Source organism: Colossoma macropomum, unplaced genomic scaffold (genome assembly GCF_904425465.1).
Source record: "Colossoma macropomum unplaced genomic scaffold, Colossoma_macropomum, whole genome shotgun sequence".
Taxonomy (NCBI): Eukaryota; Metazoa; Chordata; class Actinopteri; order Characiformes; family Serrasalmidae; genus Colossoma; species Colossoma macropomum.
The window spans coordinates 23,254,125-23,281,978 of record NW_023494802.1 but is presented as its reverse complement, the minus strand read 5'-3'; the positions used below and the strand labels follow the sequence as shown (position 1 = coordinate 23,281,978).

General features: G+C 37.7%; 2 protein-coding genes across 3 annotated transcripts; one reads left to right on the top strand and one right to left on the bottom strand.

Moving 5' to 3' along the window:
• Nucleotides 1-4,490: 4,490 nt before the first annotated feature.
• On the top strand, nt 4,491-11,821 carry edem2 (ER degradation enhancer, mannosidase alpha-like 2). 2 transcript variants are annotated; one of them, XM_036590818.1, is made up of 11 exons: nt 4,491-4,720; nt 5,571-5,681; nt 5,880-5,919; nt 6,019-6,124; nt 6,838-6,963; nt 8,219-8,430; nt 9,282-9,423; nt 9,615-9,739; nt 10,233-10,377; nt 10,840-10,961; nt 11,253-11,821. In XM_036590818.1, the coding sequence occupies exons 1-11, from the start codon at nt 4,614-4,616 to the stop codon at nt 11,721-11,723; spliced, it is 1,707 nt and encodes a 568-aa protein (XP_036446711.1). In that variant the 5' UTR covers nt 4,491-4,613; the 3' UTR covers nt 11,724-11,821. The 2 variants fall into 2 exon arrangements, with proteins under 2 accessions (XP_036446711.1, XP_036446710.1); XM_036590817.1 differs by having other exon boundaries at nt 8,192-8,430.
• Nucleotides 11,822-13,588: 1,767 nt separating this feature from the next.
• LOC118822367 (NUAK family SNF1-like kinase 1) lies at nt 13,589-25,147 on the bottom strand. Its single transcript, XM_036591382.1, has 7 exons — nt 24,742-25,147; nt 20,867-20,987; nt 19,181-19,332; nt 17,883-17,948; nt 17,215-17,334; nt 16,108-16,240; nt 13,589-14,265 (listed from the first exon to the last, which is right to left on the bottom strand). The coding sequence occupies exons 1-7, from the start codon at nt 24,988-24,990 to the stop codon at nt 13,589-13,591; spliced, it is 1,518 nt and encodes a 505-aa protein (XP_036447275.1). The 5' UTR covers nt 24,991-25,147.
• Nucleotides 25,148-27,854: the final 2,707 nt, after the last annotated feature.

Below are 27,854 nucleotides of genomic sequence, written 5' to 3'. Positions count from 1 at the left end.
GCAGTTGCTGCTAGTATTTTGTTGGAGAACATGCTGGTAAAGAGGGCTGTTCCCAATATTAGATGGGTGTTTCCACTAAGCTGTATGTGAGCGAGTGCTGCCCTCTGCTGGGAAAGATAAGGATTGCTATACCCAGTTATGGTGATGGTAGACCGTCTGTCTTTTAATCCCATGTCTTACATTTACCCCTTCCCCTTGCTTTCAAGTGTCACCTTGCCCCTTGGAACTGAGTTACAACGCATAGTGGTTGATATCTTCCCCTACGAAATGGGACAACCCTCAAAAAAACAAAAAACAAAACATTACTTCATTTACAGGCTACTAACGGTGCTCTGTATGCAGTGATAGCAGAGAAGGGGGTAAAGTTCAGCAACCTCGCTACTGGTCTTTAGTTAAATTAGGGCATCATATGCGTTCAAAGAGGGGAGTGCGGTAATTATTATCGCCCACTCCTAATTGGTGAGATGAAGCTTAAGTCAGCTTTTTCGGCAGCTTCTTGTTCAAATATTTCTGTTCCACCTTAAATGGAGCAGCAGCTACATTCTGACGCTTCAGGAGTCAGTACTGCAGGACTATTTAAGGTGGAACGGGAAATTTAGCTAGCTAGCTATTGAGACATTAGCATACTATTAGTGATATTTAATGCTTGTTATATACTCCGTTTGGATTGTGCCTCTGAAAAACCTCCATTTGGAGGGCCATGTAACTTAACCCTAACACTTCGCCCTACCCCTCTATCTCAACAAAAACTCGGAACACCCTACCCCTAGGTGTAAAAGCGCAAAACGGAGGGCTAAGGGCTAAGGGCAAGAGGTGAAATGGGAATGGGCCTTGGTGTCGGTTTCCCGGCCTAAACCCAGACTACATACAATTTGGATTATAGATTCTTAATCAAAAGGAAAATTTAGTCCAAGCCTAAACTTATTCCCTGTCCGGGCAACAGACACCAAGAGTTGTATTGTATTCTGTGTGTTAATAGTGAATCTATTCTTAAAACATAGACAGTACCTTTTGTAATTGTACCTTATTCTGTTATCCAGAATTTGACAGGCCCTTTTGAAACATCTACAGAAAACGACCGTTGTCCTTCTAGCAAGGTAAACTCCCTCATTTGTCTTATACATCTCTGTTATGCAGTGCTCACCTTTTATTGCTCAAAATGTTATAATTAAAACAGAAAATAAGGGTAAAGACATAATATATGTCAATGCAACTTAAAATATAATTATTACTTTAGTTGTTTAGTTTATAAAAACAAAGTAATATTAAGCTGCTTCAGGGCTTTGAACTAGCCTACAGTTTGTGAGGCCAAACCATTGCTGAAGGAATAATGAAAATGCAGTGCTAAAGTGGGATTCCACTGATTTTTCAAAACTGATGCATAATTCAATGTCTGAGATGTAAAGTTTTTTCATTCCGAGTGATATGATGTAAAAGGGTTAATTGTAGAGAAACTTACTGTAACATTTTACTATACAAAACCACCAGTGACAGTTAAAGGGTATTCAGTGAACAGTGCAAGTGTTTTCTGATATGGAATTCAGTTGATGGGTCATGTATATTGTATATGTATATACAGCTTCAGATTTCTCTCAGACGATCAATCCATTTTATTTTAAAAAACACACCTGTTGTTTTTAAAAATGTTGAGATGTATTTTTGTCTTTAGGTGACTCGCATTGTGCGATCCATTTATGGCATGACTGAGCAGTTTGCATGTCTCAGTGAAGGCCAGCAGGAAGACAGCAAGGTCGGCGTTGTGTCCAAGATGGGCCAGCTCATTAAACTTTACTGCAGAAAGACATCCATGGTAAGGAGCATCTACTATAACGCTTATAGCTTATAAGCTTATAATCATTTAAGCTTTTGGTGAATTTGATGAGAAGTAATGAGTAATTTACTCTGTTGCAGGGAAATGGACGCAATGCTACGTCCTGCAAACCTGTCCAGAGAAAGAAAGAAAGAAGACGGCGACGGATGAAAATGATCGAAATGCTTATAAATTGCTGGCAGAAGTTGCAGAGTGCTTACATACAGGGTTGAAGTTTTGGACAAACCATGTCAGAGCATGCAGATAAATACTGATTTTTTTTTTCTTGCCTTCATTGATGTAAATGATCGGGGAGACAGGTTTATTGACTGCATTGAACATATCATGAGAAGCGCCTTACTAGTCAACAATTTTTAAATTATGCTACTTTATTACACCATTCACATAAGCACATACTTATGAAAGCTCACACTTCATGTTGTTGTACATCACGTGTATTTCACATGTCGTCTACATTGATGGTGGGATATAGTGGGGGAAATGCAACCCGCCCCCTCCCCACCCCAAACTTTAAGAAAAAAATCTACCAAACAAAAAAGGAAAAACACATTCCGGAAAGAAATATTATTGTGGCCTACTTTGTAGCGTGTGCCCAAGTGAGGACTAAAGGTGTGCTGTATTCTAGTCCAGTACAATGGCACATTCCTCATTGTTTCTCTTTGTGAGCTAAATTTTAACATTTGCCTAACTGTAGGCTACCTTCTGTAAGTCTCCCCTTTACTGTTATAATTATATACAAGAAATATTAATAGCTCATTAATCATGATATTGGCCAGTGTAAATAGTTACAGATGTATGCTTGCTTAGGAGCAGGCCAGCTAATTAGCATGTTGATATTAGATAGCAGATGTCTAGCCTGAGTTATAATTTGTGCCTAATTTAACAATTTCTTCTGTTCATTTTCTTGAAAAACTAATTTGTTTTAAATTTATTTCACATGTATTACATAATACACTATTTTACATTTAATGCCTGTGGAGTGTTGAGGGACAAGGGGCAATTTGGCTCATACAAAACCCCTTTGTAAAAACAGTTCTCTCTCTCTTTTTTAACCATTTCTCCTTTAGTCCTTCTGACGGTGGCTAAATCTAACTTAATCACATTATAGTTTATACAAAATACTTTTGAAATGATAGTCTGTTTACCTCAGAATTGTTTTGATTGAACAGGTTTGCGTTATGGGTCAACAAAAATTTCTAGCTGGCTAATGTAAGTGGCATTCAAAGAAAAGGTTAAAATGAAATTTGGTGGCATAAACAGGTAAATAGGTAGCCTTGGGAGGGCAAGGGGTATTTTACCTCACCATACTCATCTGCACATAAGACCAAAATAACAAGCCTAAAAAACAGTACAATGTTTAGGCTCATAACACTGTATTTGTAGAATTGTCTCAGTGGTGTACACGGTATTTGTCAGTTCAGCATTGTTCTATGATCTGTTCTGAATGATTTATGAATGTGAAACTGCACAACTTACAGTAACATAAATAAGCTGCATTGGTTCTTTTTAGTTGTACTGTTTTTTTGAAAGCTATGACCTACACATATTGTAACGTTCTCTGCAAAAGCTGTAAGTATAGCTTAACAATATATACTTTATACACACACACAAATACAAATATACAAATATAAGCTATTTTTAAAAGTAAAATTCATATAATTCTGGGTGTGTTTTGGATGTAGTAAGATAGTAAGACTATGTGATTTCACACAGTATTTGCTGAAATTTAATTTTAATGTGTTATATGTGATGAGCAGTTGAGATTGGGTAGCAGTTTTTTTTTGGGGCTTGGTGGTTATCCAGCTAAACTAAAAGTTGCTTTGTAAAATACCCCTCAGAATATGTGGCATTTGAATGTGCCTACCAAGCCATGCTTGCCATGTTTTATTGTTTCAGTGGCTCACTATAACCTGTATTTGGAAACCCAGATGCAGAGGGGTTATTGCCCTAGTCCTGGTCCTGGAGATCTACCACCCTGGAGAGTTCAGATCCAACACACCTGGCTCATATAGTCAGATGCACCTGAAGACCTTCATTACTTGGATCAGGTGTGTTAAATTAGGGCTGGAGCTAATCTCTGCTTGATGGTAGATCTCCAGGACCAGGATTGGGCACCCCTGCCCTAGTCATAAAATAAGCTCTTGTTAGCCTAATCCACTCTTTCTTAACCCTGATCCAGGAGGCTGACTGCCCTGTACATATAAGTGTCTTCCCTTCTCTCAACACACCTGATCCAACTAATCAGCTCATTAACAGCCTGTTGTTTAGTTAAAGTGGATGCGTCAAGGCAGGGAAAGCTCTAAAATATGCGAGACAGTGGGCCACCAGGACCAGGGTTGAGAAACACTGGCCTTTGGAAATAGTTGGAAACAGCAGCTAGAACCATTTCCTCTGTGTCTTTTCTTTCTTTTTGTTTATACAAGAGATTTTAGTTCTCCGGTGCTCCTTATTTATTTGGTACTGCCATGTTTCCATGATTCCATTTTCTTTTGTTCTTTCTCATATGCCTAAGATGTTTTTTTTTTTACCTTTTTAGTACATTTTACAACAAAGTATAAATAAAATACAATTAACACTTTTAATTTGGCACTCGTTATTTGCTTTCTGTTCTTTTGTAGACACTACTTTTATTTTGGTCCTATCGCTTTCGTCAGCTTTGCGTGTGCGCATGCGTGTTCAGCGCGCTTCCTGAATCAACAGCCTGCCAAATCGGAGAGAAATCCCGAATAAATGTAGCTTGAAAGTATTACATTGCATTGTTTTCCTCGCTCCTCGCAGCTTCATGCTCACTTACCTGTTTAGCACCATTTTTTGTGCAGCGTACCTGTCCCCGATCATCAGCCATGTCAAAGGAAAAGAGTTCACAGAGCAGGAGATGGCTAATTACAGGTGAATTTAACGCTATGCTGAGACAGCTGCTTTGAAATAGTGGTGTATTCCTAGCAAAGTGAGTTACAGTAACGTTGGCAACAGCTATAAAGTGTTAATGGGCATATTGTTGATTCTGTAGAACTGGTGCAAAATGTATCAGTGCGTGTGTTTTTTCTTATTAGCTTGCTAGGTTAATTTTTTTATTTAAACGGACTGTTTCAGCAAACCTTCTCCCCCCTCATAATGTACAGGCTGATAAAAGAACATTATGAAAGCTGTACAAACGTTAGTAACATTACTTGAGGTAAACATACTCTCCCCTGGAAATAACTGAAATCCAGAGAAAAACAGTAATGGAACAAGAGATATGCCTAAATTAAGTCTACCTGTATTGGTTTAGCTTCTGGCAGCGCTTGAAGTTATTGTAGTTCGGGCCATAATCTTGCAACATCTTGTCTACATGAATTTGACAGCCTGCTATAAAAGCCATGTCGTTGCTGTCGTGTGTCTTACCATCTGTGCTCATTCGGTTTAGGGGTGGACGATATGGTAGAATCACATTTTAAAAATACTATCAAACACTAATTGCGATGCTTTTTATTCAGTCTTTCACATAGCCTAGTTGCTGCGCTAAATCCAATTAATCAGGACTAATATAGCTTTCTTTTTAATGAAACGCAGTCGAACAGTGTTCTTTAAGTTCTGAAGATATCCACGATACACTCAGAAGAGAGTATTGTGACAATTTGTCGCGATAATGACAAAATATATTATCGAAAATATAAAATCTACAATGATAACTCTCCTTTAATAAATGTTCAAGCTAACCACTCACCATCTCCCCTCCTATAATCCTTTCTTTCTACAGAGACAGAATAAAGTCCATGTTCTACCATGCCTACAACAGTTATTTGGAGAATGCATATCCGTATGACGAGCTCCGACCTCTGACATGCGATGGACAGGATACATGGGGCAGGTAAAAGCACAATTACAAACCTTTAAATGTTTCTCATTCATTTGAATCATTTTGATAAACAGCAATGTTTGGGTAGTGACCAGCATGTAAGGGTGTATTCTAGTTGCTGCTGTTTAGTTTAGTTTTGTGAGCATGACTAAAATATCCTCTTGCATAATTGTAACAGGCTTAACATTCCTCTCCCTTCTCTGGCCTCAGTTTCTCACTCACTCTCATTGATGCCTTGGATACCTTGCTGGTATGAATTCTGTGTTTTAAAATTTGGTTGTATGAAATGAATAATTGGTTTTGTTTGCCAGTTCTAGTTGTGAGTCATGTTCTCTGCCTGTAATCTCAGATACTGGGGAACCACACAGAGTTTCAGCGAGTGGCCACCCTCCTTCAGGACACTGTGGATTTTGACATCGATGTAAATGCGTCAGTGTTTGAGACAAATATACGAGGTGAGGACCTTGTACGATGGCGTAACTAGGATCTCATGGGCCCCAGTTCACACACGCACATGATAAACAAATAAGGAATTAAATTGAAAGAGAGATGTAGGATAAGGGTTAAAGTGTATTATTATCATAACTAGCCATGATTCATGAGAGTACAACTGCATAGTGATATATCCAGGTTCCAATAAAGACATCAGGGAGCCTGGTGGCTATGGGCCCTAGTGCCATTACACTGCCTGAACTTATATAATTTACTCTTGGTAGAACTCATTTTTGATCCATGAGATTTATTCCTGATTCTGCTCATCTCAACAAAGCTAAATGGCATTTCATAGAATTGTATTCAGATTTTCTCAGCTATTTCATACATCCATGAAGACAAAAAGCATAAAGACAGAGGAAGATGTCACACTACATGTGCTAGTAAGCTATTCTAGGTTATATGGAAGAGCACCAGAGACTTCATATTGTCTGTATTTAATCTCTGTGGTTTATGTGAAGAGTTATTAGACCAAGTTTTCTTTCATGAAGACACTTTGTGAATGTTTTAGATTTTCTCAGTGGTTTAAATTTTACAGTTTTAACCCTAGTCTGCTCAAACCAAAATAAGACTGTTTGACCAAATAGGCATTTTATCTAATATCTAATCTCTGAACTTGTAGGCATAATGTCTCACATGTCTATGCTAATGTGTATCTGTATTTATCTATCTGCAGTGGTTGGTGGGCTTCTCTCAGCCCACCTTCTGTCCAAGCAGGCCGGGATGGAGGTGGAGGAGGGCTGGCCGTGCTCAGGGCCGCTACTCCGCATGGCTGAAGATGCAGCACGCAAACTCCTCCCAGGTGAAGAAATCTTAGTTAGCACACAGAGGCCAGCTGTAATAATGTTACTACCTAAAATGTGACAGTGTAATATGGGAATTGTATCAAGGAGAAGTAAGTGCGACATAGTCACATGAAGATCTGAATGATTTGTGGTGAATATCTTATTGAGATTTTTCTGATCAATATTGCAACTGCGATTTAAATGGTGATTATTTTCTATAAAAGTTTGTTTTATAGAAAATAATCAGTGTTTGCACTGAACATAGTGCACCAGACTGCCAGTTAGTTGTGGTTATGTTGTCACATACACAGTACGTGAGTGTTCTGAATGGTCTAATTCCTCTACAAGCAAGTCACAAGCTTCTGTTATTAGTATAAATTTCCCCATTTAAGACAACATGGTTGTCTTAAATATATTTGCTATAATAAAACTGTGGCTCTCACATGGAAAATTACGCTCCTTCACATAGTAATTTTGATATAAAAACAATTCATCTTTCATCAGTGACAGAGAGAGAGTGGCAGTGATTCAAGGTTGTTACACTAGTTTGCAAATGTTGCTCTGACATTCAGTTCACCCAAATAGACTTGTTTGTCTGCTTGTCAACTTTTGTCAGCTCAGGTTTAAGTCCTGGCATTTCATTGGCAAGTGAAATGTGTGCGCACATTGGATTTTTTTGTCTAAGCCTGCAGAGCAGTAACTGGAATGTACATGTTCATAGTGTCCTAAACCATGCTGTTATGTTTTATTTAAATTTCGTACATTTGCAAGGGCTTTAAAAAAGATTTCAAATGCGTTGCATTTGGCCTACTTTCAGTGTTATTTAAAAAGTTGTAATAAAAACATTGTGTATTTTTAAAACTTCTTTTTACTGATATCATGATCCCCAAAACTGTTTTTATCAAACACATGCATTGTTAGAAAAATAACCCTGTTAGTTAAATGTTAGTTATCTGAGCCCATTGCAAAAATAATTTTTAATACTACTTTTACTAGCAGTTGAATAGTCACCTGATATTATGGTTAAGAAACAGAACTTTCTTGCTCAGCTGTGCTGAACTGTAATGTTAGCTCAGCCCAGGCGGGCAAGATGCTTAGGTGCTTTTATTATCTGATTTGTTGGATTATTCTAACAAAACCAAAAAAAATCTTTGTTTTAGTTTTAGTTTATTTCTGTAAGAGAAGGTTTAGTGTAATTACATTAGTTTAACCAAAAAGAAATATATAAAATTATTGCATCCATAGGGCTCATGGTGAATCTGTCCTGTCCAGCATTCCACACTCCCACAGGTATGCCCTATGGCACAGTGAACCTCCTGAGGGGGGTTAATCCCACTGAGACCCCTGTTACCTGCACCGCTGGAGTGGGCACCTTCATCCTGGAGTTCTCCACCCTCAGCCGCTTGACTGGAGACCCTGTGTTTGAGGATGTGGCCCGCAAGGCCCTCAGCTCCCTGTGGAAGACCCGCTCTGATATCGGCCTGGTAAGATCTGCTCGCTTAGAGTGCTGCACAAAACCCACCTTTGCCCAAACTAGTTGTGCAGCTTTAGGGAGCCATAATCTCCTACCGACAGATACCATGTTTTTAATGTAACCATCATCAGGCAAACTGTGCCATCCTAAACAGAAGGTTTTTTACATGTGGGTGTGTGTGTTTGTAATTTTTAAGTAAAAACCTACTTTTCAGGTTGATATACTAAAGACATCACAGCATGTCTTTTTTTAACCTAACCTGTATCTGATGCATCTTTAGCAGACAGTTGATTACCATAGACAGTAATTTAGACACAATTCCCTGTATTTAGTAAGAAAGTAAAAGCATGTTAACTCAAAAAACACCTTGACTATAGAAGCCATTGGGCAGTTGCTAAATTCCATCAGTAAATGTTTATGCAAAACACACATATGTAGAACATTTTAATTTAATGAATTCTATAGTCTGGTCAAGTTTGCAGTCCTGGTCCTGAAGTACCATTACCCTGCACATTTTTTGTGCTTTCTTTGCACTAACACTTCTAAGTTATCATTATTATAACTCATATATATATGCCTCATTAGTAGCATCAGGTATGTTGGGTGTAAGACAACTCTGCAGGGCAGTGCATACTCAAGGACCAGGATTGAGAACCTCTGATCTAAAGTATTTGTTCATTAAGCTAAGTAAATTGCCCATATATGTGGCAGATTAGATCTGATTAGAGTCTCCAAAATAGTAACTTTAAAGTAATTATTAGTATTTTTCTGTACTGTTTGTATTTTTTGTAATTTATTTAAAAGGTACTAATTCTTTAGTCATAAGGGTCCTTACATAAAAAACACATAACTGCCTTTCAGGTTGGAAACCATATTGATGTTATCACTTCGAAATGGGTTGCGCAGGATGCAGGTATTGGAGCAGGGGTTGACTCGTACTTTGAGTACCTGGTGAAGGGTGCCATCATGCTGCAAGACGAGGAATTTCTGACTATGTTTCATGGTATGCCAGCACAGTGGTGATGACATACAAAAATTATTTTTATTATTAGGTTATTAAACATTGTTTACTACTATTATTTTTATATTATTTTGCCTGTAGATAATTCTCTCAAGTATAAGGAAAAAATGTAAAGCACTTGTTTTGTGCTGATGTTAGTCTGCACACCTGAAATGTTCTTAATTGTGCTGCAGAGTTTGATAAATCCATAAAGAACTACACAAAGTTTGACGACTGGTACCTGTGGGTGCAGATGCATAAGGGGACTGTTTCCATGCCTGTCTTTCAATCTCTGGAAGCATTCTGGCCAGGGCTGCAGGTAAGAGGATAGACATTTTTGTCTGCTCTAAAACCTAAGACCTAAAACCTGCCACCATAAACTTAAGAGGATAAGTATACGTATGTGTCTAGTAGAGCTGCAAATCTCTAATTGACCTCAAGAGGACTTGATTTCTTCAGAAAATGATTCAGTGCATCCTAATTCCGTTCAATTGCATTATTTTGGTTTCAAATTATTTTTTTTAAATACACTGAATATGCAAATATGATTGTCGGAACTATTTGCACAACAGTGAAAGAAAGGCAATAAGAAAACAATACACCAAATTTGAAAAAGTTCATACTTTACTATTATTCTAATCTGTTGTAATCAATTCTAACATTCCAAAATCTATGCAGTTAAGTTGCTGCCACCTTTAGATCAATACATCAGTTCTGGTTCTGGTAACTCTTTTGACATGACTTCTCATTTGTTTTACTGAACAATCCAGTGGCATTCTTGTTATACTAATGCTTGTGTCTAACAATTTCAGAGCCTAATAGGGGATATTGATAGTGCCACAAGGACGTTCCATAACTATTACACAGTGTGGCGTCAGTTTGGTGGGCTTCCAGAGTTCTACAGTATTCCTCAGGGCTACACAGTGGACAAGCGAGAGGGATACCCTTTACGTCCAGGTACCTGCACGTCACAAAACACTGATGGCTCATGGCGACGGCAAAAAATGGGTCAAAGGTTTTATATTTCTATGTACTTGAGGATTTTGGGCATGCAAACAACAGATTCCATTACAAATCTCTGTAATATGATGAATGTAAGTCTTCTGTGGTTTACAATATGGCAGTATGGCATCTCCTGCGTTTGAGTGTGCCATGACACTTTCTATGGTTGGGAAACCAAGGGAATTACTTGCATTCTTAGAAACGACTCCAGACTATGACTTGTCTCTATTTTGCAGCATGATTTTGTTCTCCCTGGGCATTCACATAGTTGTATAGTTAAGCCAAGTAGTTAGCATTCTCTTCTAAGTGCATAGAGCTTTCCTTTACCTAAAAAAATGTATAGCTATTGCCTGTCATACTTGGCTAGCAAAAAAATATATAAAACAAAAGTAATTGGTTTGTCATGCACTGTTTCAGAGCTGATCGAGAGTGCCATGTACCTGTATAAGGCAACAGGTGACACGACATTTCTTCAGATGGGCCGGGATGCAGTGGAGTCCATAGAGAAAATCAGCCGTGTTAAATGTGGTTTTGCCAGCGTAAGTACTGGAGTGCTGATCCTTTTAAGGTCTGTTTGCTCACCACAGGTTCAGTCTAGACAAGGTCTTATAATGTAAAATCTGTATTAACAGCACAGTTTAGTTTATCGCTTGGTTTCATCTGTCTCTACACAACAGCCATTAAACAGTGAGTTAATTTTTAAATTTGTATGTTGATGTACAGACAACATAAAAAAAGCAAAAAGTGGCTCTCAAGTGGTTCTCCCCAGTGAACAAAAAGTCTTGACCTTTTTGTTGAATATTTCTTCTGATGTCCTTTTTCTTACACAGGTAAAGGATGTGAGAGATCACAAGCTGGATAACCGCATGGAGTCCTTCTTCTTGGCTGAAACAATCAAGTATCTCTACTTGCTCTTTGACCCTGACAATTTTCTTCACAACAGTGGCACACAGTTTGAGCTGGGGGGTCCACGTGGAGACTGCATTCTTGGGGCTGGGGGCTATATCTTTAATACAGAGGCACATCCACTTGACCCAGCTGCCCTTCACTGCTGCAGCAAGAACCAAGATGAACGCAAGGAGCTACAGGACATCCTTCTCAGTCTATCAGAGCCTCTTAAATCTCCCGTTGATCAATCAGACGAGGCATCAGGGGAGAAGGATCCCTCCAGTGTTGTTTCCTCAGAAAGCATAGCATTACAGCCTGGAGAAAGAAGGAAAGCGCCAGTGCTCTCCTGCCCCACACAACCGTTCAGTGCCAGATTAGCAGTCATGGGCCAAGTCTTCACTGACAGCACATGAGCAGTCATTGTTCCTACTGTTTTATTTGTGTGAGCAACATTCTGGTTGTAGAATGAAGATGTAACATAATTGATATTAAGTATTTTTATATTTATTGAAGAATGGTTGATTTTTTCCACCTCATATTCTAAAAATGTGAAAAGGGCTTTACGGTTTAGGTTGAAAATTCTCAGTCTTTTTCCTGCTTGAAATAAAAAGGCAAAAATCCTGTTGGAAACTGCTGGTGCAGTTCTTAAATTTTTAATTAATGACTTGGAAACACAAATACTCATTCATGTACTCAAAAAGAAACAATTCTGAGCAGATTAATGGGCCACACAAGACCAAACATCTCAGCTTAGCTGGGATTTCGCTAATGCTAACGCTACTGTTTCTCACTAATCAGCCTCAGAGAGGAGAGAGTCTGGCCTCTTGTCTAAAAAGAGACTTTACACCTCACGTGAGGTAGCAACAAAGCTTAGGAACAAAGGAAGGGTTTATCGTGGACCCCCTACATTAACCTCCCCAACACAAATTTCCACGTCATGCTAATAGCTCTAACATGAAAATAAAATGTATATAACTGCAGCACTGAACAAAGTCCCTGTTATTTTCCAGTACACTCAGGATTAAAAGGCCCATGGTTGCTTTAACTTCTTCCTCTAATGCCAATAAGTTTATCTTGATCTCAGAGGAGAGCCGATTAGTATACACACACATTAGCTTAGGAAGGTTAATTCTCCAGGTGTGTTGGTTTCTCAGTAAGATTCTGGTTCAACAGGCCTGTACATTATTTACAAGCTCAGTGATGTATGTCATATGGTGGTGGTAAAACCAGTGTTTCACACATTCTCTCTATCACATGTTCAAGGCAGCAAGGTTTACATCTATTAGCTTGGCACTATTCCTTAGTCAAGGTGACTGAATGGACAGAAACCTTAGTCTTTTAAAGTTTCTTGAGACATAATATTTTAATATAAAATTTAAAACAAAGTCTTTCAAAAATACTAATTCATATTCTAAAATTAATATTCATTAGCTGTTTTGTTAACTGATTTAAATTTATTATTTAATTAAGAGCTACACACTGATGGTAATTTATATGGTCACACACATATACTACCGTTCAGATGTTTAAAATAATCAGTAGGACTTTAGGAAGCTATAAATAAAAATTATGAAATTTTAGTGCAGCATAGCCATAGAAAATTCTAAAATTACTTAGAAAGCTGTGCAATGTCAAGAATTAAGTTATAATAAAATTATTCTAGAATTTATCGTATTTCAACAGAGGAGATCAAACATCAAGGCAGAAAACCTTACCAAAAATTAACAGAATTAGATAATGAGTATATTGTCTAACTTGTCTGTTTACTGAATTCCTAATACACTGAATAAAACACCTAAAAATACCTTCTGCCAAATAACATTTAAGTCCTCAGTGTAGAGTTATTATTGCATATTAAATAACAGAAATTATTAATATGGCAAGTAATTCCATACTTATGAAAGGTATTGTGGCAAAAAAGGACTACAAATAGAGCAGTGATTTTATTCCAGCCCTATTCAAACCTTACGGGATTTGAAACATTTCTTTTTTTCCTTTTTGAAAGCGTTGGCTGGTGGCACGCTAAGCAAAGGGGTTGTTTGGAAATGGGGATCCATATTACGCACATCAAGACTTCATGGAGTGTTAATTTACAAGTAGTAGCACTATCATATATGCAGACTGAAAAAGGTCTGCTGTTTGAGGTTCCATATGCTGTGTTACCATATTGTGTGGCAGCTTAACTATTTAACAGTTTCTAAAATTAAAGACTTTGGGTAGACAAATGAATTTGCCCATTACTGGAGGTATATATAGTTCTTTTAAAGTATGTAACCAGTCATGTCTTCCATAGTGTAATCTCTATCTCCAAATCTCTCCCCTTATAATAATTACTTAAGCAGCTGTTGTCATGGATATTGTCGTTTGACCGTGTTGGAGCTGGTTCATGGTTTGGCATTGTATTTGAAGGCAGGTCTAGACTTGAGGAGATGCTATTTCGTTTAAGAATACCCTTCCTCTTCTTGTCATTGTCTGTCTCTTTACTGCTACTCTCCTTATCTTGGCAGATGACTTGACTACCTCCAGTGTCTTTCTGTCCTATGTCTGAATGTTCTAGTGAGGACTTGTATTCAGCCCACTTATATAGTTTCTTTAAAATGCCCTTCTTTGGTAGTTTGGCCAGTTGGCTGTGTGAGGAAGATGTTAGATGCAAAGACAGAAGTGTAGATTGATGATAGTTGGTGGAGTCAAGGTGCTGAATTGATTGCCTCTGCTTACGGCTCTTTCTGGGCACTGTACTGCCTCGTGTTCGATCTTCCACCACTACTGGGGGAAAGCTGTGACAGATATTGGTATGCAAAGTTGAAAGGTCAGATGTAGTAAAACCATTGTGGCCACAGTCGTTCACAGTGACTGTGCAGATTCGGTTAAGCCACCTGTGATTGGCAACATCCTCCACAGTGGCTCTCTCCTCTACATTGACAGTCAGCATCCAGCCAATCAAAGTATAAGCATCTGTAGGAAAACAGTACAGTATCTTTACTAAATCCTCAAGTATCTGGAAGATACTGACCCTTAATCATAAAAGGGGCATTAAAATGAGCACAGATTCAAATGACAAATAACATGGACAAGACTCTGCATCTGCTTTTGCTGCATGGGGAAAAAAAGTTTATTTACCTATTGTTCATGTAAATACATATCGCTGTTGTCGGATAAAAACCTCCAAAATAATAACATTACAGGAGAAGGAAAAAACATACTTTACTTTTAAAGTAAGTCAATGGAACCAGACTTTTCCAAATCACTTTGGGCCATTTCTTTGAGTCCATTCATCATGAAACATTTATACGATGTAAAGGGTAACAGTTATTTTCAAAGTACACTATATTGCCAAAAGTATTTGCTCGTCTGCCTTCACACACATATGAACTTGAGTGACATCCCATTTTTAATCCATAGGGTTTAATATGATGTCGGCCCACCCTTTGCAGCTATACCAGCCAAAATCTATTGGTATGCTGAAGCATTAAGAGTTCCTTTCGCTGGAACTAAGGGGCCGAGCTCAACTCCTGAAAAACAACCCCACACCATAATCCCCCCCTCCACCAAACTTTACACTTGGCACAATACAGTCAGATAAGTGCTGTTCTCCTGGCAACCGCCAAACCCAGACTCGTCCATCGGATTGCCAGATGGAGAAGAATGATTTATCACTCCAGAGAACATGTCTCCACTGCTCTAGAGTCCAGTGGCGGTGTGCTTTACACCACTGCATTCGACACTTTGCATTGCGCTTGGAGACGTAAGGGTTGGATGCAGCTGCTCGGCCATGGAAACCCATTCCATGAAGCTCTCTACGCACTGTTGAGCTAAGGCCACATGAAGTTTGGAGTACCAGGATTTTCATTTACAAAATTATTATTGATATTTTCTATTTTTATTAGTGTTACTGATTACTACTGATTTATAGTAATACTTTATTAGTATCAATATTTATACTAATCAGTAGTTGAGCTGTAAAAAAATTACGTAGTTAACTTAGCAATTCTCACTCTGGAAATGCACTTGGCAGCGCTGCCTTTTTATTTTAGTTTTACCTTTCAATTCATTTAAGTAGTAAGATGATGCCCAAAGAGTAAGCTCCGATTTTCAGCATCATTAACTTAAAATATCTCTCACTGGTTAAAGCTGGTTATCATGCCTTTTTTCTTTTTAAATACAATCCACAGATCCTACTGTATTTTTAGCCTTCCCCACAGCAGGCAAGATTACCATGTCCTGCAATCATCTCCAGCCCAAACTATGCTTTAAAGCTGGCCATAAAAAGTTCAAACAGGAAAAACACAAACATCCGCATGCTGTACCAAACGCCCCACAGCATAACCATTGAAAAGTGAAAGAGCGCAGTTCTACATAATAGCCTCGTCTGTAGGTGCAAACATGCTCTGCCCTAAAATCCCGTAATATGAAAGTCTCACATACAGTTGGAAATAAAAAAAAAGTGATAATAGACATCTTAAGTGATCATATCTGTCCAATCTGGATGCAAAGAGGAGAGTGGTTCTTGTCTTTTAATGAGTTAATACTTTTTTTTTTTGTTTTGTTTTGGGCTGAAAGGATGTCACCCCTTGGATCCCCCGTCATATTGATCATTTTGATGATATTACAACACAACACTTTTTTAGGTTATAAGATAGACATCCTGACCAGATATGAATTTGACTGCAGATATGGCTAGGATGACACTTATTAATAATGAAACTGTAAGTGAAATTTGCATACACTGATTTTTCATATGGAATTGTGGTGAATAAGGGCTACTTACTGCTGAGATTGGGTGTGATGGTACAGTACCTGAATGGGTGTTGGGCATCCTGTATCTTCCTTGGCTGATCTGCTCTCTAAGGCTGCTGTAATTGCATCCATCAAAAGGCATAAAACCATAAACTAGAGCATAGAGCAGTACACCTAGAGCCCAGCAATCCACCTGCATAACACACAAGCACATAAACTTACAATATACACGTTCAGAACAACATGAACAACAAAAACATGTATGCCACAGTTGTGTGAATGCCTAACTAGTCTTGTATGATTTTCAGTGACGGTGCATGTGCTGCTTGCACGGGGGGCCTGTGGAGCAAGTGGCTAAAATGCTGAAATTGATGCAATTTTCACAAGGCCGTGTAGAGTGACTGAGTCATTTCCATGTCCCAAGAGAAAAAAAAGACAAAAATACAGAAAGATTTTATACGCAGTACTGTGCAAACGTACAATTAAAAGCTATTTATCTGAGCAATAATTTTAATTTGCTCAGAAAAACACAAATATTAGAATAAATACACAGAATGTTCATGCAATTGTATTTTTTTCAGTGTGTTGTTTAACTATTTCCAAAAGTCTCCTCAGGGCAGCCCAGTTTTACTTGGCTAATCAACCCTTCATTATGTTATTTCCAGCGTGCTGGCGATGGAATTCATTAAATCCAACCAATAGCTGGGGGCTTCCATGAGACATCTGAAGCCAAACTTTTTCTTAACTGGCTCCCAAAATATCAACTACTTTTATGCAAATGAGAACTTTGTGTTACTTTTCCTGATTTCTGTTAATTTGCATTTGTACTAATGTCATACTGTGATTTTTACAAGCACCAACACACTTATTGAAGAGATAAACAGTTTTAAAGAAGGTGCCTTGAAATGTCCTTTGCACGAAAAACTCAATTATATCCCTAGTCAACTTCAGTAACTGAGTATCAATTCTCAGCATACCTACACATACATACACATCTGTATGCACAGGTGCCCAGTGATGCCCCATCACAAGGCCAAGCTCAAAATTGAGGCTTGAATCTAGAAACTTTATGAACAAATGGCAAAAATCAAATAAAAAAAAGCTAAATCAAACAAAAGAATTTTAAGCAGTACCAAAATCTGAGGTATTAGAGGCACATAAGCACACCTCTGGGCCTTGGTATGGCAGTCCATTGATGATCTCTGGTGATGCATAGAGAGGGCTTCCACAAAATGTCTCCAGAAAATGGCCTCTCTGATATTGGTTGGACAAACCAAAATCAGCAAGCTAAGAGAAAGGCAATGGTTGAGAGGCATTTAGTGTTTTACCATTGAAAAACAAAACAGAAAAGTCCTCACTTCTTAAAATATGTACCAAAGGTTGCACTAATCCATGTCCAATAAAAGTCTTTTCACTGAAAAAATTTAAATTACTTGAATATTGCAAAAATGTTACAAAAATAAAAAAAAACAAGGTTTGCTGTTGTTCGATTTCTATTAATTAAATATCTAAGGTTTTATTACTCAATTATTTGTTTAACAAGGATTAAACAGGTATACTGCTTTATACATGACATCAAGCTTAAAGCTTAACAGCCTCAAGTTGCATGTTTCACGGTCGAAACAAACTTGTTAAGGATTGAAATTGATTACTTAAAATTAATCATTACAGCTTTCTGTACTTGAGTACTATTTTACCATTGTTTTGTTTGTTTGTTGCATATTACTGAATTACTGAATTGTGGCTTTTGATGCAATTTCAATTTCAACAGTTGAGTATAAAGAATAGTTCATCAACTGAATAGATAGTTCTGTCTACTGTAGTTTTCAATTTACCTTGACATTTAAGTCCTGGTCCAATAAAATGTTCTCAAGTTTAAGATCTCGATGAACCACACCATTCTGAAGAAGAGACAGAAAGATCAGTATAGCAAAGCAGGCTAGCTGAGCCTTTACCAACTCTCCCCTATTGATTATTTTCCACATAAATTAGACGTTTTTTAATAACCTTTATTTTTTTTCTCTAAGAAGTTAGTTTGTCTTTTTTTGTTGTACGCTGCAAGTAGTCCAAATGTGAACTGTGTTAGTATGTGAAGTCTGAAATCTTTTGATCCACAAAAGGTTTGAAAACAAGATTATGAAGATTAGAGGATTTGCCACATTTCAATACTGTACATTTGAAAACATGTTTTAAGAAAGTAATTGGAATGTTCAAATACCTGAGTAATGACTGGCTTTTGTGAATTACAGTAAGAATTCTCATGTTTATATCGCAGTTTGTTTTAAGCACGACTTAAATGTGCTATGTGCTTAGAAGTCCATATATACAGTACTGTACAAAAGTCTTAAACATCTTAGGCAAAATAATATGTAAAGCTGTTTATCTGTGCAGAGTGTTTATTTGTTTTTTAAACACTAAACAATAATAAACAAATAAACAATAAATTGTATTAAATTTTAAACAGATTTTATATGCATGAGTGTGTTAGCTTAACTATTTCTCTCCTTAAGGCAGCCCAGTATTTTACACTTACCACCCAATAACTAGTTTATCTAATCAGTCCTTCATTAAATTAAATCTGATGTGCTGCTGATGGAATTGAACAAATCTACGCAATGGCCGGTGTTCACCCAGAAGTCTTTTAATGGTATTTTTTAACAAAGATATAATTTTTTTTCTGAATTTACATTTACTTGTACACTTTCTAGTACAATATTATAACATGCAAAGCACCTAACTTTTTTTTTTAATTTAATTAAAAGCTAAATTAAAGAGATCTTATATTGTAAGTTGAACTGATAAAACGGTCAGTGAGTGTAGAAACGAGCAGGTACACTTAATGAAGTGGCTGGTCGGTGTATATATGATGTCCATTTGTATATATTGTTTTGTTGGAGTATCTAGTATTTATTGTAATGTGTATTTATTGTTCTGCATATTTATTGTCTGGTGTATTTATTGTATATTCTGCACTTGTTTCACACTGTTATGTATCTACACTCTGTGTAGTGCTGTGTAATGTGCTGCTGTTGTGTGTTGCATCGTGGGGCCTGAAGAACATTTTGTTTCAATGTGTACATTCTGAGGAATGACATTAAAGACCATTTGACTTAACGTGTATGTAAATGCTTACTTTGTGGCAGTAGAGCACTGCGGAGGTAATTTGGCTGAAGAAGTGTCTGGCCTCTTCCTCTGTTAGCCTTCCCCTCTTCTGAATGTATTCATACAGCTCTCCTCCACTTGCATACTCCATCACCATCACTATCTTCTCTCTGCTCTCAAACACTGAACAGTGCAAATGGATTCAACTTCAACACCTTAAACTGCAGCTTCACCATTCGGGCTCTCTCACTATTTGGTACTATGAATTGTTCAGTAAGTACTATAAAACTAATATGAAAGTAATGTAGTCCTGAGAATAAGGAACAGAAGTGTGAAAAGTCCTTTTAAGAGTTTAGCCAATAATTTAGATAGGAGGAATGAAATGAAAAAAAAAACAGTGACAGGAGGCTGGAATATGCAAATGAGCTTTCTAACCAATTCCGTTTTTTTTGGAACACATTGACCAATCACATTTCTAAATAAGTGTTTCTGTGCTTGTTTTCAGGAATTAAGGTTTCTAAGTAATAAAAAAAATAGTTTTGGCCAAAATAATGCAGGCCAATGTCGCATTATTGAATAATTAGAGCTGTTTTAACACACTGGACAACATATTCAAAACACATACATTGATCACCTGTATTTAGCGCATGGCATGTAAAGAATCTAAAAAAGTACTCAATAAACATCTTCTTTGCAATCACTAAACTTGCTGCTAAAGCCTGAGTAGAGTTGATAAATCAGCATGATGATCAGTTATTTAACTTAGCGTTACTAAACTCTTTTAAGACACGATGGAACTGAACAGTCGCCTCAATTGTGTACATGTTCATGAGTGATAAGCTTAGCATTAGTGTTGTACCAGACTTGTGAATAAGTTTCGTGGCAAGTTACATAAATGTCCTTCACTAAAAAATAACATAGTCACTTTGTTTATAGTCAAATTTGCAAGACTTTGTTATTGGAATATAGCAAATTGTTTGCTTAGTTTATGAGATGACAGTGGGATTATAGAAGTTGCAGTGGACTGAAGCAGGCGATGACAGCAAACATAATATTGAGAATTTTTGTAACTTCATTTAAATAAGTGAATTTTTTATGAAACACGTTAACACAAGAATTACATGAAGAAAGCTGCCAACGAGTAAAAGCAAGGAACAGTGTGAATTAAATAAACAATGGCTGATTTTTTCCATGTGCCTTATCAATATGTATTCTAAATGTATTTTGAATGTATGTATTGTACTGGGATATGTTACTCAATACATTTAAGACAGTGTTCTGCTCAATTCTGATAGTAATATAATCACAATACTAGTATTGTGTCTATACCATGCATGCGTATATGAATGCATAGCATATGGCAGAGTCAGACATTGCAAATCCCTGGTCAAATTACATGTTTTGTTGAAGTGAAAGTAAGTACACATCCTCTACAGAGAACACACTTCTGCACATTTTAATGCACAATTTTACTTTTTATTAGCTGAACATTTTCTGAAAAACAAACGAGGCCTCTGCAAAAGTTATGTTGTTAAATAATGAATTCTAATTGTATATTTATATAATTACACATATCATATTTAAGTTTATTCCTTGAGGGATATTAACTTATTTTTACTTAGAAAATCAACAAAGCATTTTTGACCAGAGGTGGTCAAACTTTAAGAAGAACTGTAAGAATGCACAGTGTTTAATGAATTGTGTGTGCGCGTCTCACCCTCATAGATCTGAATTATGTTTGAGTGTGACAGAGAGGATATGATTTCTATCTCTCTTTTGATGTGAGCTCTGTCCAGATCATCACTGAGCCTCTCCTTCCTTATAGATTTAATGGCCACCTGAAACACACACATATGCAGCTGTTACATCTGGAAGCCTTACAAGCACACACACAGTTAGGGTCCATACTCAAAAACGAAATAAAAACAGAAACTAAGTTAGGTTTGACAACAAACTTGCCCTACATTTTAACATAAGTGTTTCCAAACAGAATAAGACCAATAACACTTTCAAGGGCAAGCCAAATGAGGTCAACATTATAAACAGCTAAAATTAACCTGTGTAAGGGACACTTAAGTTTTCCAACTGAAAGAACTAAAGCAATCCAGCAAAGTGGCTGATACCAATAAAATAAATGTAACATGAGTAATGAATGGGTCAATATAAAACATGCTGTGAACAAGAGGCTTATAGGTGGTATTTAATGCCACCTATAAGCCTCTTGTGTTGGCTATGCCAACACTAATCATTTCCATTTAAGCAGTTAACTGCTTTAAAAATACTGACAAATATGACTGTCAAACAGGTGTTTCATTTTACTAATACTTCAAACCAATATTATTTATTGTACTTTGGAGGAGCATAATATTTAGGTGCTATATCTCCATAACCCTAATCCAGGTAGATGTAGTCCCAATTTCTACATTTTATAAATGTTTATGTATGTACATTGGCATCGACAGATACATACATGAAAAACATCAGATATTATCTCACAGTTCGCATATTGGTGCATCCCTTATTGTCAACACGTGTATGAATGTCTGCACCACACCATGGTACAATCACACTACATGATCCTTAACATTCCAACAAGGCAACAATCATTTCACTTCATTCAGTTCAGTAAGGGTTCTCAGTTCACATTAAAAATCACACACAGACTGGAGGAACAACAATATAAATAAACACAGTATTTTATATTTGGGTATGAATCAAAGACACTAAACAGTTGGCTAAGTGCACTATTCTAGTTTACTGGCAGCACACAAAAGTGTATTTTGATATCTACTAGTAATGGTGCTTGGAAGCCTCTGTTGTTCCAGTTGGAAAAACTTGCCTGCCAGTTGTATAAATTCCTGATCGGGATTTTAAACAGTCACAGACAAACAAGTCTGCTGAAGAAGCCAATTAGTCACTTCTCAGATCGCAAGCCACATACTTTGTTGTTTTTGTGACCTACATACAGTATCCTCTCCCCGCTGTGCGAATATGTGTGCATGGTAGGTGGGATAAAAAAGACTGGCATTCGTCCTTTGCCTCAGCGCACTAAGCCCTCTGTTAGTTGATCTGAGGGGTATTGTTCAACTAGCTGGCACGTGAAGGACTATCTGACTGCTTCACTGTGAGGGTCTTGCGTTGGCTACATAATCTAACAGGAGCTCCTATTCAAAGCTGACTTTTCCTTGGCCAAATATTTGAAGTCTATTTAAGCATTGTTTTATTTAAAGTGAATTTATTTCAATGGACAGACAACATGTGTTGTTGCAAATTAATACGGTGAAACTACAAATACTATTATTCAACAAGATGAGGAAAAGCATCCCTACAAGATGATACTTCCATCCCCATTCTTCACTGTTGGGATGGTATTATATATATTTTTGTACTTTTTTCACAGAACTTGAAAAAAAGCTGCACTTTACAACTTTCTAAAATTTCACAATGAATGGACCAAAAGTTGTAAAATTACTTAAAAAACCTAGTTCCATTAACTTCCATTCAAACTTGTTTTTTTCTGACATTAACGATATACATACATACATACATATATATATATATATATATATATATATATATATATATATATATATATATATATATACACACACACACACACACTCACCAAGCATTTCATTAGGAACACCTCCTTGTATCTACACTCATTGTCCATTTTATCAGCTCCAATTACTTGTGTGAGCACTTTGCTCTCCTACAATCACAGTTCGTCTATTTCTCTGCATGCTTTGTTAGCTCCCTTTCACCGTGTTAGTCAATGGTCAGGACCCCCTCAGGGCCACCACAGAGCAGGCATGATTTGGATGGTGGATTATTCTCAGCAAACCAGTGATTCTGACATGTGTTGGCATGTTAGTGTGTGTTGCGCTGGTGTGAGTGGATCAGACATAGCAGTGCTACTCCTAACTTGCTGGTCCACCTTGTAGATGTAAAGTCAGAGACGATAGCTCATCTGTTGCTGCACAGTTCGTGTTGGTCATCCTCTAGTCCTTCATCCATGGTCACAGGAGACTATTGGCTCGATATTTTTGGTTGGTGGACTATTCTCAGTCCAGAACTGTGTCTGATCCACTCGTACCAGCACAACACACACTAACACGTCACCACCGTGTCAGCGTGGTGTGTCGAAATGAAGCAGGCAAATCAGACTTGTCAGACAGATGTTTTCATTGGTTGGTGGTCCTCTATGTCTATGTCAGAATTCATGTCAATAACAAGCTAGCTTGTCAGGCACATTTTCTATACAGCCATGCTGTTATTTCCATCTATGACACTGCCAATCCACTCTGGCCCTAATCTGTAGTCAGACACCCCTTCACCTCCCCCCACCAGCTCTCCCTCAGTAATATCGGTGTTTCTCTGCAGGAATTCTCACTATGCAGGTTTCTGGAATACCTCTTGCTCCCATTCAAGATGACAGACAGCGGGAGCACTGACCTGTTCCCCCTAATCTGATTACCTGCTAAGATTATCTCCATTAATAGCATATTTGTTTTCTAGACAGTAAAAGGAGAGACATCAGGAGGGGGGTCTGTTTTGTTTTGAGTAATCGACAGATTGAGTGATCAAAGTGATGAATCCTGATAAACAACAGATGGTACATTAAAGACACACAAAAGGACACAATCAATCCTTTCTCACACACTAAATGACTGAGCTCTGCATGAATTCAGTGTTTGCTCAGTGACAATTTGAAGAAACTGTAAGACTTCATAAGTTGTATACATTCTGCAACAGTCAAAAACATACCCTTCATGACTCAGCAAAGGAAACGATTAAACCTCAAAAACATGCAGCTTATCCATTTAATGATCTTAAATGAATGTTTTCCCAAACTGTGGCTCCTGTGTAACCTGAGAGGAAACACATGACAGCCTTTGAATGGGATGTTATGACTTAAGACTGCACTTCAGAACATCAGAAGTATGTGTCTGCATTATTGTCATTCTCACACCAAATTACAGAAACCGAGAATAACAGAAACACCTTTCTAGAGGAATGGGCCAAACAAACTCGTAGCAACTGAAACAGGTTGGCATTAACAGCACAAATATATTTCATAAATGGCAGCAGCATCCTATTCTGTATTCCGGGCTGTCACTATTGATTGATTTAAGTTCGTTTTAAAAATCGTATCTTCTCTACAAATTCGTAAAGATCACTTGGGCACTTGGCAAGATAATTGTGCATATTTTAGACCCTCACATTAGCCTCTCTTACAGCAAGAAAGAAAAGCCGATACACTTATTTCCATGCATTTCTACCAAACAGTGAAGTTTACATATTTTAATTTTCTTTTTGTTTACCTACCTGTTTAGACTTATTTAATACTTAAGTATTTTGGCGTGTTTGCTATGGCTACGAAAGGTTTGTTAATGTTTTGTTGTTAAAAAGAAATATTTTTGGCCTTTTGGAAAAGCACATGCAATTGCTCGATTAATGGTCAAAATAATTGCTAATATAATCAACAATGGTAGCCCTACTTAAACAGAAAAAAAAGGAGCTCTGGGTCGAAGGATGACAATAATGAACTCATGCTGAGGACTGGGCTATGTGTGGTGATTTTTCACTCACCGTTTTTCCGCTTTGTTTCTCCACTGCTTTTTTCACCTTCCCATATGTGCCTTTGCCCAGAGTCTCCAGCACTTCAAATCGGCGCTTCAGGCTGTGTTTATGTTGGTGTGTCTTCACAGCAGCAGCAGAGCTCATTTTCACCAGAGCGGTCGCATGCGCGCTCTCACCTGAGGCGAGGCTGAGCGGTTCGTGGCGCGCAGACGCATCGCTCACGCTCTTCCCGCGTTCAGCGCGCTCTTGCCTTCCCATCGTCACGCAGAACTTTTACTCTTATAGTCTCTTTCTCTCTTTCTTGACGTTGTTCTCCGCTCCGTTGAAGATCAGCGCTTATGAGCATCACTCTCTCCGCACCCACCCCGTGTTCAACTACTGCCATTGCGCGTACCTCACCGTTCTCCCTCACCAAATCCACGCCAAAAACACACGGTCACGTAGTCACGTGAGTGGGAGGAGTCGTGACACGTCGTTGCAATGGTGAGCAGCTGTCAAATCCGTCTGGGGCATAGTGCGCTGTTTTGCTGGCAGAAAGGAGGATCAGCTCGACCCCAATCCGTCCTCTCGCAGCACAACACCAAATCATCCTTTATGAATTCAGCCCAAATCCAACTGGCGTGATGAATTTAAAGGCCAGAGACAGCAAACCTTCAGATATAGATTTCTATTGTAATTTTAGTAGGTGTATACTGGCTTACTTGTCATTTTCCTTTGGAACGGGGCCTTTGCTCTTTACGTATGGTTCCGGATGAGGGTGACTTGGTACATACTCAGCTAGATTTCATGTACTTTTTAGTTGAAAAATGAAATTTACAGTTTCCTATTCCCTCCAAAACACTTTTGGTGTCCAAATTTTGCCTTTTTAGCTTAGTGCTAGAGCTACAAGGCTAACGTTGCTAACAACACTAGGCCTCAATAGTTACCAAAATCTTTCCATAAACACATTTCCAAAAATTCACTTGACCTGCTCAAATCCTCTCTCATCCTGTGGCTGACCACACCGCTCAGCTCAGGGGCATAGCCACAAACCTAGATTGATCACAGGCCTACCCAATTAAGAAAATATTTATTAAATTGATTTCTTTAAGATAACGACATTTAATTTGTTTCCTGTGAGTGCTATCATTGTATTTTGTCAAATGATTATGCTCTAAGCTACGTAAATCATTACACTCACGATCCACCTTGTTTTCTCAGCCCTCCTATCACTGCTTAGCTACCGTACAGTGCCATTGCTTGAAGCCTTCAGTTTATCAGTGAAGCTCCAGTTGGGGTTAAAAGATGTAATTGGGGATTTTTGAGAGTGAGATTCTATCCCATAGAGTAGGCTGTGTCATTTTCTACCAATCCAAAGCCAAAAAAACTAAAAAACGTCATCATTATTTTTCTTCTAATTAGATATTTATAATGCTCTTTTACTACAAAAGCTGAAATGGGCTGCATCAAAAGTAAAATGTCAAAGTAAATGTCTAAAGCTACTTTAATGCATCGAGTGATCAAAGGTAAGACTGGTATGGACCACAAACATTTTTTCATGCTTGCCATAATATTCTTTTGCTTATAATGATTAGGTTTCGTTTTTTTAAGTTTGCTCTGTTGTTTTTCTTTGTCTATGTATATTTCAGCTGTCTTATTTTAATTTAGTTTTGTTGTCTTCAATGGGGAAATGTGCCTCTGTTGAATTAACATGCTAAAGTGCTGTAACGTTAGTGCTCAAGGCTGTTAGCCTGGCAAATAGATAACAGATTCGTCCACCGAATTACAAGAGGCCAAATGATTTTAATGATAGGAAAGTTTATTCAGAAGAAGCACTGTAAAGCAAACAAATTAAATATACTTATTTGTTAAGTTCACTTTGCAATATATATTATCAAGTAACACTATACTTTGTACAAAGAATCTAAGATGAGAGAATGTAGAAGAATCGCTGTTACATTAACAGTGTTTAGCTTGATGCTAATCTGAATGGAAATTCTCACAGACATGCTGGCAAATTAGCGCCATTTTCACTAGAGGTCGCCCTTGGGCAACAGCACATGCGTAGTCTGCCCAAAACAGCATCATATCCAACACACCACTTTACACTAAATGGACAGACTCAAGAATCTAGCACTTTTTAGAGAAGAAAAGGTCAAGCAGGTTTAATTCTTCCAACTCAACCCATTAGCAACATTAGCAAGTACTTTGAACAGCAAAAATAGCAAAGAGACAAGATAATATTTCTACATTAAAGTAAAATATTCACTAGGCTGCAGTGCTGATGGGATTTTTCAGTTTTTTTTTGTAAACCAAAGTGACAGTAAAGTAGAGAATGGTACATATGCCAGAGAATTAATATTTAGTTGTTTTTTTTTTCATCCTAAATGTTAGTAAAACTGTCCCCCCTCTTTATTGGTACCTTGTGAAAAGTGACATGAGTGGAGCTTTTCTGCACAACTTCAAGTTGAACATTTTCCACAAATTGTTTTGCAAATTTAGAAAATGTGCAAAAAAAAAAGCAAAGAATGGAAAAAGCCAGAAATTCAAAAACACCCAAATATCGCAAACAGAGTTTTTCGCTAGGAGGTGGAAAAGAATATCGAGAATATCACTAAAGCCAAAATGCGAAGAAGATTGATGAAAAAGATGACATATTAAGTCGTGAGTGAGAAGTGATTGACTTTTTTTCATATGGTGCTCGGCAAGGAGTAGATGGTTGTTTCACCAACTTATCACGCTGAAGACGTGCTGACGTGTAGTTTGGACTCCTAGGTTGTTGTGTGTTTGGTGTTCTCAAACCATGCTGGACACATCCTTAAATTTTGCCAACTATGACAAATATGAAATGAAACACCTTTCTGTGGTGAGCTGAAGTGATAAGGACGCCTATATTTCTGAGGTTAATAACTGTCTGTAAGGCAATAGCGGAACTACTTTTACCCAGCATTTACACACTTCCGTTTCTTATGAAAAGGGCCTATCATGGTAGCCTACATCTAAAGTTTCTTTACACACATCTTAATACACATTCTGCTGAAATTTCATAAATGCGCATAACATTTGTGAAACGTTTGAATGGAGACCCAGCCGTGGGTGGATTCCTTGCAGTTCAGACACAGATTTTTGGTGGAACATGGCCT